Source organism: Eucalyptus grandis, chromosome 3, assembly GCF_016545825.1.
Source record: "Eucalyptus grandis isolate ANBG69807.140 chromosome 3, ASM1654582v1, whole genome shotgun sequence".
NCBI lineage: Eukaryota > Viridiplantae > Streptophyta > Magnoliopsida > Myrtales > Myrtaceae > Eucalyptus > Eucalyptus grandis.
Window position 1 is genome coordinate 19,921,155 of NC_052614.1, and position 14,346 is coordinate 19,935,500.

Consider the following 14,346-nt stretch of genomic DNA (forward strand, 5'->3'; position numbering starts at 1 on the left):
AATGTGGAAAACGTTTTTTCGAAAATTATTTTCCGCGAAACAAACGGAGCCTTAATTGTAAATAAGTTTTGGAGGGTCAGATAATACTGGTGTTTGGGAATATAATTTAATTCAAAAGGCTTTCCTGTGGCAACTTCAACTATGAAAATGTGTAATGCATACAATGTATATAACAAATACATCACAGTTGTAGCACCTTTTCAAAGTCGCAATAGTTTTAAAAAAGCCGTCTCATCCAACTTTTAGATGCTACAACTATAAAGTATGTTTAAAGAATGTCTCTTTTAGATGCTACATCCATAATCGTCGAGGGTTGAACCTGCTATATATGAATCAAATCATGACACTCTCGGATTGCACTTCTGGCTTCTCCACTCATTTCGCCGTTTCAGCTTTTCCATTCGTTTAAAGCGCGATAACAATAGACTAGGCTCATGTGACAGAGAGATAATAACCTTCAGTGGAGGATACCGTAGTACATAGGTAAGGGTAATCGGAATACAGATGACATTAAAAAAGGCTTATTCTCATGCTCCTATCTGCTAGTGTTCATGCTATTAAACACACCACAGAAGCTCGAGGTATAACCGACTTCGGTCCCAAGTGGAACTGTCCGAGAATAATCCCAACAGGACCAGTCATTCTGTCCGTAAGCATAGTTTTACGCTGCGTCATCCTTAATAAGATGGAACTTAATTCTGAAAGGGCGTAGTTTAATAAGCAAAACATCGAGATTGACCGTGGGGAAGTTTATATTGTCATCCAAGGTCTTGAGTGCTGTTGCACTGAAATCGCCATCGTAGTGGGAGTGCAAGAGGAAGATGAAGTTAATGCTTTTGCGGGGAAAGAACAAGAAAGGGGAACCTGCTAACAAGTGCTCTTTACGCAAATTGAAAAGAATAAATAAAATAAATAAAAGAAGTACTTTCAGCATAACGCAGAAGGAACAAGAAAAGAAGCCACCTAAGAAAACTAAACCCTGTTCCTCTGGTCCTTTAGCCTGCTAACTAAAATCAGATACCTGCCTCGATCTCGAATATACAACGCCTTCTAAGCGACAACCTAATCTCATGTTCTCCTTTTTTCACTTTCAGTCAGCCTAAATGAATATAATAAAACAAATTATCGCCGCAAGACTTGAGCAGAAGTCGATTAGGATGCTAATTGTACCACTTTAAGACAAGACTGTACTGAACTACGTCCAGAGGAAGTACCCCCAGGCTGTAAAATCTACCCTCTGCAGCATCCCTCAAAACTTGAATCAAGTGCGGAGGAGGAAAGCCAGCTATGCATTTTAATGCTCAAAGTTCCACAGGGGGAGACATGGCCTGCACTACCTTTGGAGTTGCTCTGAAGCAGTTACACCAGAAGCAGTTACAACAGAGGTCATGCTTGGCCCAGCACCATTTTCAACAGGAGGAGAAGTTCCCCACTTGCCTTCAGATTCCGATGGCTCGAGCACATAGACGCTACCATCAGTAAGCCCTAGTGCAAACTGGTTAGGTTCGGATGGATGTGCTGCAATGACTAGCGGGTAGACTCTCAAGCTGCCAAATCCATCAGTGAAGAATGAACAACTTGCTAGACTATTGGAACTTTGCAAATGAGACTTGCCATTTTCATAAAAGAACAAGGTTGAATGAGCAGCAGTAACTAACTTACCTGGGGTTTGAAGGGATATAAGCAGCAGGATTTATACGACATCTAAATCTGAGAGTAGAAGCAGTAAGGACGCCGATGCTTCCGTCTTCAAAGCTCACGTATATTGATTGGCCATCGCATGAATATGTAGCATGCGTGATTGGACCGCTAGCTTCTCGAGTAACCCACTAGTTGAGATGAACAATGAATCAAAACAAGTACATTTGGCAAGAAAACAACTCATAATACCTAATATTTAGCAAACTTTATGCAATCTGGATGAGATATTACTTCGGGTCGTGCACGATAAGAGAACCTTCAGTACCTGCTTAAGGCATTCTAGTTTAGGAGCTTCATATATGGCAATCTGTGTTTCGTGAACCACCAGCAGATGTATCTGATCCAGGTGAAACTGAACACGAGTATCAGCTAGGGGAGCTGCGCCTCGCCCAGTTGGCATCTGCAGAACCTTACTAGCCTGCTTCTCCCATCCATCAGTGTTCCAAACACACAACTGCAGTGATGATAGACAATTATCAAAGGAAATATCAACATTGATGCATATTTGAAAGAATAAAAATTCCACATTGTGCTTTATATCAGAATCACCCCAATCATCAGTCGTAAACAACAACAGGACATCATAGCTTTTTCCTTCCCACTTAATGGATGGAATTAATTTGTCACCACAAAAGATGAAATTTACTGGAAGGATCTATTCTGCTGGTTAATGATGCCTTCATGATCAAACGTATGATGAGCGCATAAGCATCAATACATCCAGAGTGAACATCAACCCTTTTATGGGCACTTTAAACTACATTGCTCTCTCTTAGGCATGTCTACATGGAAAGTGAGATGCAGCAGTGGTCTAGTACCTGAGAGTCAGCACCAGAAGACACGAGAACATTCAAGACATTAGAGAAGGCAAGGCCTGTAATTCTTTTTTGATGTCCTTTTAGTTTTGTCTTGACCTGAGAAAGTGAAAGAGTCAATATCCATAACTTTGTCACAAATAATAACAAGGTTAACTTTCAACGACTACGAAAACAGGTCTCACCTCATCAACTCGAACATTGTAAATTTGAATAGTGGAGTCCTCCATTCCTATTGCAATAATGTTATTGTCTTGAGGATGGAACGCTAGAAATGTTGCTGCTGGTGGTGAGGGCATAAATGTCGTCATCGTCTGGATATCAAAGGCGGGACAGTATTAACAATTTATAAGTAAAGTTGGGACATATGTACCAAGAGGCCAATGCCTCAAATTGCATCTCCCTTCTTCAGAATGGGAGGGAGCTACACAACCATCACATCTCTGGATGGGTGAAAAAAGCTCTTGCCTTTTTTTATTTGATCGGTAAGAGCAAAATGACTCCATTGGAGACAGAGAAAAGCCCTTGTCTCACTTACATGTAAAAAAGCACATATTGTGACTCTACAACACAATCCACAAGAAAATCAGAGTAATTGCTCTCGTGGACCTTCTAACAATAGAGTTCAATACTTTCTATTACATGAATGACTCAATTAATCTTAGCTCCCACATTAATGTGAAAAGGAAATAGTGCATGCATATTCAGCACATAATCACTATTGGCATCAATTTTACTTCACTCATCCACAAAGGGGTAGTGCATTATCCCAAGCCTTGTGGATGGTGCTACAAATAATCGACAAGAGGATGTAAACATGCTTTGGGAAAATATTCACCTTAAAAGTCATCATATTGAACAAAGAGATCTTCCCCCCAGATGCTGACATTACATAAGAATCGTTCTTTGACAGTGCAAAGCATGGAACTGCATCTTCAGGATTTGTATCACTTATGTCATTGGTCATCAAAATCCCACTAGGAGGTTGCCATAACTGTGGTAGTACACTAGTTGTAGCCTGCGAAAAGAATCAATGTAGTTAAAAATGCGCTAAACAATACAATAGCATGCCCATTCAAGAAAAAGATTCCTTACCTTGCCTGTTAAGTTCCGGTCACTCTTTTGCCATTTCCAGAGCTTGTGTACAGCATTCGATGATAAAGCCAGAATGGCAAGACCCGAGTTTGTATAGATTAATCTTGAGACCTGCTTCATTTTATCAGCTTCAGTGGTGACAGTAAAATAAAATACCCAAAGTAGAAAGGACAAAAACAAAAACGTAAAGAACTTGGCAGTAAATGATAGATGCAGAAATTTATGCAAATAGACACTTGGTGACGCACAGCTTTGCCTGCACGTTTATCCAAGAGTGACTTTGTGTATAGGCATATATCCACATAGTATGTTTACATGTCAATAAAGCATATGATGAACATGACACTGAAACCCAGTCGAAAAAGTAAGCCGGAAAAAAAAAAAAAAGTTCTGGTAAAACATGGAACCTTCACTTAAACCATCTAGCTATATCACTACAACATTAAGATCACTATGTGTGGTAAACATGCAAAAATAGAGTGGTTCACTCATATAGTACTTCTTTCTAGGAATACCTATCCTTTCACCTCTAATGTTTGTGTATTTAGTTTCAGTAGGTAAATCACCACTCAAAGTTTCCGGAAATTGGCAAGCTCAAAATAGCTCAATTCACAAGCTTAGCAATCCCGACAAGCATCAAAGTGGTGCACAATGATATACTATGCCTGCCATGTACAAAGAAAATTTCATCTGGTGAAGATTCTGTGCCTCTTAGCACATGTAACTGCACAAGAGTCCAGAGAACAATCCTCATCAGATTCCAAGCAGCAGCTTAAAAAGTCTCCTCGTGTGAATATACCACTACCTTCCAAATCAGGCAGCACCCATCTAACTATTCATCCTTGTCATAAAATTCATAGCATCCACAGCCAACAAAACAAAAGCACAATTGACATTCCATAATCACAAATTATTTAATGTCCATCTTATCTTTCCTAATTCTATAGCTGAAACAAGCACTTAACAGTAGAAGGCCAAACAAAGAGATGACAAAGTCCTCCACATGTTGAGGTATTACCAAAAAATTATTCATCGGACCACACGCCAATGAAACTAATAAAGCAAATGCACCAAATTTGACCTATTTAAATATGTGCTTAAACAATAGAAACATGACAGATAAATGTGGAAAAGAAATGCTGCATAAAAACATCCTGAGGTGGCAATAATTCGTACCCTCATAGCTGTTAAGTTATCAGGTAGCTTTATGGACCGGCATTGTAATGATTCATTGATTTCTGTCAGTTTCCAAATCCGTGATTTGTCTCCTGACTCATCAGCAAATTTGGGCTTCACATCAGCCATGCTCTCACTGTTCTGTAGAGCTCAAAAGAGAGGATATCATTTAAAGACGTCCAATGAACATGCACGGAAAAAATGCAATTACTGCACCATTTAAGTAACACAGTAAGAAACAAATAAAGATCCATAAAAACATTTAACTAGCTAAGGCAATAATGTCACCACTTACCATACTAACCATTGCTGCCACTGGAGCACCTCTATCAACCAGGCTTGCCCCAACAGTAGCATTACCAGAACCAAAGGCTGCAATTGGTGGCTGCATAAGATTCAAGACATTTAGCAAGTTCCTCCCTGTGAAATCAGTGTACTCTTGAAAAAAGCTTACCTTCACAAGAGGTACAGGAGTGACTCTCGAAGCATCATAAGAGCGATTTTCCACTGTTCTTAGCAACCTAAGCCCATCGGCATTTGCTAAAATTTTGACGCTGTTGTCACTTGTCGAGACGGCTAATAGAATTCCTTCCTTGTTAAATCTAATACAAGGTGAAGCCTGCAAAGTTAAAGAGTTAGGTAATTAACGGAAAGGTTCCGATAATTCAGTTAGAATATATTAACAACAATGAATTACCGGCAGTCCACCATCAGCTTCAGTACTTGTCAGCATATTGTTATTGTCCATATCCCAAAATTTGACCATGAACTCGTCACCAGCAGCCAAAAATCTATTTTTGGTGGTATCAAACTGCACAACCCCACCAGATCTCTTTCCAAGTCCATGATATTTACGCTTGACAGCCCCCTCACTTTCATTCCATTAACCAAGTATGACTCTTTTTCTTTATTGGTCCCACATGAGAACAACCTGTAGCAAATTAAAATCGCTAAAACAGGTTATTTCAGTTGAAAAAAAAATGACAAGGTATGAAATCAAGCTTGAATGCTGTTGATCTGAACCTTGTTCCATCAGCACTGTATGCCATCATGGTAGAAGAGTGACCTGGTGCATCGTAGTCAACTCTTGACCCCATGTTGTCATAAAGCCAAGCCTTAATTTTTCCATCCGTTGCTGTTGAGAAGATAAACTACACAAGGAAAAAAAACATTTACAATTTATTTTAATGGCATGCCCAGATAGATGGCTTCTTCAGACAAGAGCACCAGGGATCAGAATAAAATTCCTAAGAGCACATCCACTTAAAACTCTACTTATGATATCATAGCATTCTAGGATGATGGGTTATCAGAAAATCTCTTTGCAATAGAGTGCACACAAAAATGAAAGTTCAAAAGAATTAAAATGAAGAAAGTAAAATGGCCAATTGCTGCTCTACCCAGACATGGTAAACAGCCTTCTATTATAAATTTAACCAATCATAACTGAAGGAGAAAAATGAGGGAGAACAAATGTTGGAAGTGGGGGTGATTCCTTCCTAAACACAGAATTAAGCAGAAAGGTCATTACTGTGAAGACGTTTACCCAGTTGTTATCGCTCAAAAGCATCACATGAAAGAATTTAATTTGCAGTTTGATTTGGACCATGTCACCATTTTTTACAAGTACATTCTAATCAAGACAGGTTAAAAGTTCGAAGACTTGCAAAACCCTTTGAAATGAAAAAGGTCCACAATAACTAGAGACTCACACTTCTCATACAAATGGAAGCAAATTTTTTCACCTAACCGACTTTTGGCAAACAGAAGTCAGTGAATAGTGAAGAGTACATGCCAATTGGTCGTGATTTCATTGTGTCACCAGGTACCTGAATATTTTCTTTGTGATGTGGACATATGGAATATACAGGTGCTTCATGACCCTCAAAACTGTGTTGCTTGGTCCCAGTCACTGCATCCCACACCTGCATAACTACTAGCTTGGGTAAAAGGAATCACACAGCACAACCCCATTAACATTGAGGAAAACAATTAGAATATACCTTGATCAACCTGTCCTCTCCACAGGTAACAACACATAACTGTTTGTTTGGATATGAAAAGGCAAGATCATTAACACTTCCGCCATGAGCCTCGATCTGTATCACACATTAGTTTAGAGTCAAAATCAAGTTAAACTCACACTTAGCTGGCAATTGTCTGCAGAACAAAGAAGCTTAATTTTTTTCTCCATGTTTAGCAACAAACCTCGAGGTGGTTCCTTATGTCATCACCACCATGATATGAGTATATGTGCACCATGTGTTTGGAATAAGCAACACCTAAAGAAAACACCACAAATCATCAGTAATAGCAGCATATGAACACTTCTTCCTAAAAATATTGCAAAGAAGTCTGGTTCTCAGCGATTTAGGTTTTTCATCAATCAGCATGTACATACCAAAAAGGGTTCCATCGGGACTCCACATTACACGGTTGACCGATGCTGTATAATCACTGGCCAGTGATGCCTACAAAGAATCAAAACCCATAATCACATGGCCAAAAACAAAGTAGCTTGATTTTATTTAGAATTGAACTTCTATACCTGCACTGCCATTGAACATGTTCCTAGATCCCAAACCTTGAAGTTCCTTTGAGTGATCCTTGTACGGCTGCCTACTTCCCATACAATAACATCGCCCATATTTGTTCCCACTAAAATTATTTATGCAGAAAAGATGAGGAATCAGATCCCATGATTTCAATTAGCTTAAACTAGTGTCAAAAGGACAACATAAAGCAATCTTCCACGCATCAAAAAACAAACTTATGCCCTACAAGGGGAAACAAATATATCAACTGAAGAAAAGCAAGAACATGTTTTTCATAGAGTAAGAAAGATGTGCTAACCGAGCAGCAGAATTTGTTGCACCGGATGGAAATCCATACTCTTAACAGGTGAACTTTGACTTAGGGTCGCGACTACATTTTTGGGCAAGTCATCTGAAGAATATGAACTCTGACCGTGGCTCTGGTTGTTGTATGTGACAGGCAGAATGTTTACAGGCAAATTATTCACCTAATAGAAATTCATCAAGATTACAAAACCAGTGAGTCTAATAGAAAATTAATGAAAGCCATGACACTCAAAAGATGCAAAGTCATATGAGAGCCTGTCTTACCAGCATACATGACCACAATCCATGCATGCTGGAAGAAGATGTAATTCACACCTACCTAGTTCCTGCTCCTTATTAAGGTTGCCGATATATCGACACAGGCATTTACCCGCCAATACCAAAACAAAATACATAAGAGACAACCCAATATGACATCACAATAGTATGAACCAGTATATCGACGAGATGCTCACGTATCTTAGTCTAATTCTTTGACATGTTGAAAAAGGTTATGATGTTAACATGAATTGACACAATCACAAAAACAATTAAGACACGCAGACACAAATTGCCAATCTTAGCCCTTTTGCACCTTTTTCTCTCCCAGAATCTCTAGTATTCCTTCCAATCCTCAATTAGCTCCAGATGGATTTTTATAATTTAGATATTTGTTTTCCAGTGATTAACAATTATTAGGTTATCGTCATAAAAGTTCAGGGTATTTAGGAACCTCAAAGCTAAAACATTTCTCCTGAAGATTCTCAATGCATGATCTTATGCTGCAATAGTGCCAAAGTGAAAGAGCTTTCAGAAGGTTTTCATTCAATGACTTGCATTAAAAGATCATTAAGAAATAGAAATGCAAAAGGAGGAGCGATATACTCCAGCTCCACTTTATAATTCCGGTAAACTGGAAATCCCAACTTCCATGAAAAGAAAAGAAGTGCATACAACAAGTCTGATGAATGATGAGAAAAACATCCCAGACATATCAGATTGTCAATCACCCAGCAAAAAACTTCTTTTTGTGGATTGACCAATCCAGTAATAACTGAATAACGATAAAGAAAAAGCAAGATCAAATAAGTACTTCATCAGAGATTGCAAAAGGCCGCGATCTCTTCAAAACATGTTCAGAATCTGCTGTTTGGTAGTCCATGGCTGAGTTGTTAGTAGGAGGAGTCCTGGGACGCTTTAAGATAGCTGTATCACAAGGCAAAAAGTAAACAGAATGCCAAACTACCAACTTGAACTTGTGGAAACTAAAAGACCAAATTTCACTAGTCTTCATAATAAAGCCTCACACTATCCTAAATAATATTCTACATCTTCCGACAAAATACCATTCATATCGCAACTTCTCATTAACCTAGATATATGGCCATAGTAGCCATGAACTTGAAATTGACATTGTAGAGCAGCTTCATGTACCTGAATTATTTTGCGTAGTCAAACCTATTGGTCCAGCAGATGCTGAGGGGTGAGCTACTGAGGATGGATTTGCCATCCATCCAGCAAGAGATGTTGTAAGAGCAACCTGAGGAGGCTGGAAGGGCTGTGATAAAGGATGTGGAAGGCACCAAAAAAAAAAAAAAAAAACTAACGTGAGTTGCCAACATCTAAATGGAAAAACTACCAAGCAAACACGCCAACTTTTCTCCTCCAGACTTACAGCATGAGCAGTCAAAGGTGGGAAGGGCCCCGGCTTGGGGACGGTGCCCATTAAAGGATTAGTAACAGGGGATGGCGCACGAGCACCATTTGGTTGTCCACAAGTGTGGTCTACAAATAGAGTCTTTATGTCAGGGTTAGGCCTAGGATTCTTGCATAGTTGATGCTGCCAATTCAAACTGCCAGAAGCCATGAAAAAGTCAGTATGACGATACTTCAGTCAAGAAAATACATAAGGCAATATGACAGCGAGGACCTTTGATTTATTAATGTCTGTAATCTTGAGTTCTTCAATGTGGGAAACTGAAGCTTATCACGAAACAGTGGGTTAGCCTCTATCAACTTTTTAAGTTCTGCCAACATTATACTCCGAGCTGACTTGGTATCGCCATACTTTGATAGTTGCTCATTCTCTCTGCAAGCAGGATATAAGTTTAATGCCAACGCGATGATAGCAACAGACGAGAGGTCAACTAGAGAAAAACTGTCAGTTACAAATTAAAAGATTCTTCAACGCAAGACCTCATACCTAAAGTTTTCCAGCGTAAGTAACTGCGTAATTTCCTTGAACAAATCCTCATTGAATGCAGCAAATACTTTCAAGTCCTTAACTAAAATTTCCACGGCTTTAGCACGATCCCTCCTGCAATCATCAATAAAGCAAGATCAACAACCAAGAAAATCAAAATGCTTGTTGCCCAGTAAGCCAACAGATACTCAGGCAGCAAGAGAAAATGAACCCCAGACAAGTCGAACTCATCGACCATCCGAAAACTTTCGACCTACTTGTCCAGAGCTTCGAGATACTTCTGCTTCCGAATCTCGAAGAAAATCTTCATGGAGTATCTGTTATCGTCTACTTTCGTGAAGCCAGATAGATACTTTTCGACATCGTCCCACTCTCCGTTGGTGACCAAATCCTCGAAGTACCTCATGTTGAAGTAGAACCCCGACTCCTGCTCCAACCTTTGAACAGCACAAGGGGGAGAAAATACAGCAAACATCAATTCAACAGACATCCTCACTAAGACAAGCGAAATCCCGAAGCTCGAACGACACGAAACCAAGGGAGGGAATTGAGCGTACTTGTGAACAGTCTCCCTGAATTTTTCTTCATCCAGGAACTGGAGGATCAGGAAAACGAGCTCCCTGCTGAGTGAAGACATGCCTCCAGCGCGACCGCCTCCTCCGAGATCTAGAAGCTCTCGCAGATCAACGCCTCGGACAGCAAATCCCTAAATCACACGCCTAAGAAAATTAAAACAAAAAAAAAAAAAACCGCATCTCGTCCCCGACCACCAGGTGAACAGAGACAAAACCAAAACCAAAACCAAACCAACCCGCACAAAAAAAGCAAAAAAAAAAAAAAACACGAACAACACGAGCAGAGCAGGTCTCCTCCTTACAGGAACAGGAAATCGGAGCAACAATTGAACAAAAACCGAGGAATCAACGGCCGGAGAGCTCGAACCTGCGAGCAGATTTCGCTCGGGAGGCGGTAGATCGGGAGGCTCTCCACGAGCTTGCAAATCCTTTACGACGGCCAAATATATATATCGGTATCGCGTACGCCCCCCAGGCTCTCTCTCTCTCTCTCTCTCTTCTCTCTCTCCTTTCTCTCTCTAGTTTTTAGCTTCGCACTAGTTTCTCGCACTACTTTCTCTCTCTACTGGTGCGGTCCTTTTATAGACGCGGAGGAGGAGGAGAGAGAACCGGTTAGGGATTCGGGGTGAGAAGGCAGATGTGAAGGGTGGGAAAGAGGAACAAGGTATCCAGTCACCTTAAATAGCGGCGAGCGAGATCGCGAGATATGCCGAGATTTTGATAGCGTATCGAGGAGGTGATAAGGAGCCCCCGCCTGCCTATTGCGGACTGATAAGCGGGCGCGCTTATCAGGTATAGGCGCGGGCGGCTATAAGTGCGTTGTCAATACGCCTAGATTTGGAGTTGTATCCGGCTGGGATAGCGGGGTTTCCGAAGCTGCATGTATGCGCGTGTTGTTTTTTCTTCCGTGAAAGTCACTCTGGTGTGAACAAAAAATTATTATGGCTAAAAAATAGCCCTCCTCCCCAGAAAAAATAAATGAAAAAATGAGAAATAATAATTTGGGGAATCGATCTGGCGCGATGAGAAATTAGACTCGCCCGAGAAGCGAACTCACGTATCGTGGAGAGATCCTACACGAGCTAATTAGCCATTAGATTTTATCTTGGTCCATCCTGTAAGGATAGAAATCTGTAGTTTTGAAATATCGAAGGCATTATATTTATTGTTGGATACAAGTTACCATGTAGGGGGCTTATGTGCTCAAAAGGGAATGAAGCTATTTTTGGGGTGCACGAACATTTTCCCCTTTTTTGAGGAACTATACCTTTTCCGGCTTTTTGGCTAAGATGGAAAAAAAATTTAAGGAACTTTTTAATGCGGCCAGATTTAGTTTGCAAGTCGGCATTGCTTGATATTTTCATCGGTATATGAAAGCGCATGTTTTTAGCCTACTTCCATCTGTTGTCATTATTATTAGGGTTGATAACACATAAAATCACAAATCGTATCTACTGTGGCCCAAATACTTAAGATCTTTTCTTGTGTCATTAAAAATTATAAACTTACCTATTATGAACAAAGACTTCAAACTTGCCACTAAAAACCATTACATTTTACCCAATAGCCACTCAACCCAAGATGGAAATGATAATGTGAGAAGTTCGATTCCCCACCTTCTTGGCGAGGTAGAGACATTTAATTTTAGTTATGGGGTTCGACTCTTCCCTTCTGTAAAGAGGAAATGCAAAAATTTTAAAGTAAATTGAAAATTAGAGTAGAACAGATAATAATAAAAAGAACAAATACCCCAAACTTTTCCTTGGTGTCATAAAAAATCTCGATGTTGTACAAGTGTAACTTTGAGTATTTTTTTTTTTTTTTTTTTTTTTGTAATGCAGAAAAAGTTGGGAGTATTTGAGCTCTAAGGGCAAATTAAGGGTTATTTGTGACAAAAAAAAATTGGGATATTTGTGTCACAGTAAACATAATTTAGCTTTTTTGTGATAACATTATTATTATTATTATTATTATCATTATTATTATTATTATATCCTCTGGCGTGAAAGCAAACACCATCTAACGACAAAAAAAGTGGAAACAAAAGGCGACAAGGGGCAGGGTCGGTAGGACTTGTTTCGGGGGTTGGTTGCGGGCAAGAGGAAACGAAGAAACGGATGAGGGGTGGACGGAGGAGGAGGGTGGTTGGGGTCAATTTCGTAGAAGGCGATGTTGCATTATGGGACACGTGTCCAATGCCTTTTGCGCGGATTCTCGGGGGCAAGGAAAAGGAAATAGGTATTTCTGTCGCTAAAATCACTTTAGCCTAAGTTAGAAAGACGTGAGAAAATTGAAGAGGGGAAGGCGTTACTTTTGGAAACTTGGAGTGGGGGACCGTAGACGAAAAATGACCTCGCTTCATCCTTTCTCACGTTAGTGATTAAAAAAATTAAATAAAACTGAAAAAAAAAAACCATGCAAAGTTTACTATTTTTATAGGCCATCGCACTCGTGTAATGAAGAAGATTAATAAATCTTTTTTATTAATTAAATTCTCGAGTTGTCGCATCTGCACGAATTACCGAAACATCACCAGGATGTAGTGTTAACTGTGTTATGTTAATTTTAGGGGCACCAAATAATTTCATGATCGAGTCTTATCGCGTTGTGCTCGTGTGCATTAATTGTTTTGGCCCGGAAAAATAAAAATTTATTTATATATATGTATGTTTGCATTTGAGTATATCCACTGTAGAAAGTTGCAGCTACATGCACACGCTTCAGTCAAAAGAAGCGGACGATGCCGGCTTCGGCGCGCGTGGTGCACATTTATTGAGAAACGGACTTGGATCTGTCATTCTTTTTCTTATATTTTTTATTTTTTATTTTTGGGGTTTGATAATAGCGTTTTCGGTTGGTCATCGCAACAAATCATCTTCGTCAAATGCCGTGGGCACGAGGTTCTCGTCCAGTAACTACGTGCCAAATATGAAGGGTTTTTGTCCATCAAATCGGCCGACAATGCAACGGAACAATAAATACGTTGGAAAAATCATGGGTTTTAATTTTCCTCGTGGCGGTCCGTGCCGACCGGTGACAAAAAGAGAACTTCCGATTTGATTCACAAGTCCGGCCTCATCCGCCAAATTATTCACAACCTCGAACGATTGAGTTTTGGGTATAGTATCGAAGTAGTGATTAGGCGGCAGTATGAGAACTAAGTTGTGTGACCACCTTTGAACTTGCATGCAATGAAGGGCTACATGTTGAGTGTCATGAGCACCTCGTCAAGAAGTATTGATAAGAACTTTTGGACAAGGCTAATCATCTTGGTAGTGCTCCCACTCAACAGTGCACTTAATTTGGAGTTCTAATACTAAAGTTTTCGCCATACCAAAAAGTGTCTCTTGTGAAATAACCCAAATGTCACATCAACGGCACAATCCTCCTATTGCCCTTGTAGGACCAGGTGTTTTTATAGGCCCGCCACCCTCCATAATAGTTATACTTTGACACGGCATTGTGACACAATTGCCTCGTTTACTAGAATTTTAATCCACTATGACCCATCTGATACTTTTCTCCTTTGATGCATGTGTAAACACTTTTCCAATAGATTATCCATTTTGGTAGTGCTCTCACTTGAGCATAACTAAACTATAGACATCTGATGCTAAATATTATCGCTCTATTGAAAGTATTTCTTGTCAGTTATTCATGGTTTTACTTTCCTCACTCGTATAACCAAGAAAACACTCCCCATATTTGGTGGGTAATTTGATTTAATCTTGCCCTTTTTTTTTTTATCTTAGAAACTTTTTAGGAGCAGTTGCTTATCGGAGCCCTCTTGACAACAATGATCACTCCCTTCTCATATAAAACTAGGTCCTTACAAAGGGGGCTACTTCTAGAATCCTACTTGATGCGGTCTTTGGCTTCAAGTCAATGGTAAGGAGAATTAACCAATCAATTCTAAACTTATTGTACGAAGCTAACTCGGT

General features: G+C 39.8%; 1 protein-coding gene across 1 annotated transcript; it reads right to left on the minus strand.

Moving 5' to 3' along the window:
- Positions 1–880: 880 nt before the first annotated feature.
- On the minus strand, positions 881–11,019 carry LOC104436814 (topless-related protein 4). The gene is given in 27 exon segments (XM_039308363.1): positions 881–1,547; positions 1,663–1,829; positions 1,967–2,155; positions 2,520–2,615; positions 2,702–2,830; positions 3,355–3,534; positions 3,612–3,722; positions 4,788–4,928; positions 5,083–5,172; positions 5,242–5,406; positions 5,485–5,672; positions 5,675–5,718; positions 5,811–5,938; positions 6,617–6,712; positions 6,791–6,886; positions 6,996–7,069; positions 7,189–7,258; positions 7,336–7,445; positions 7,641–7,809; positions 8,721–8,833; positions 9,062–9,185; positions 9,303–9,480; positions 9,558–9,716; positions 9,831–9,944; positions 10,088–10,267; positions 10,388–10,536; positions 10,773–11,019. Coding segments are annotated over 26 exon segments (3,405 nt in total). The 5' UTR covers positions 10,468–10,536; positions 10,773–11,019; the 3' UTR covers positions 881–1,333.
- Positions 11,020–14,346: the final 3,327 nt, after the last annotated feature.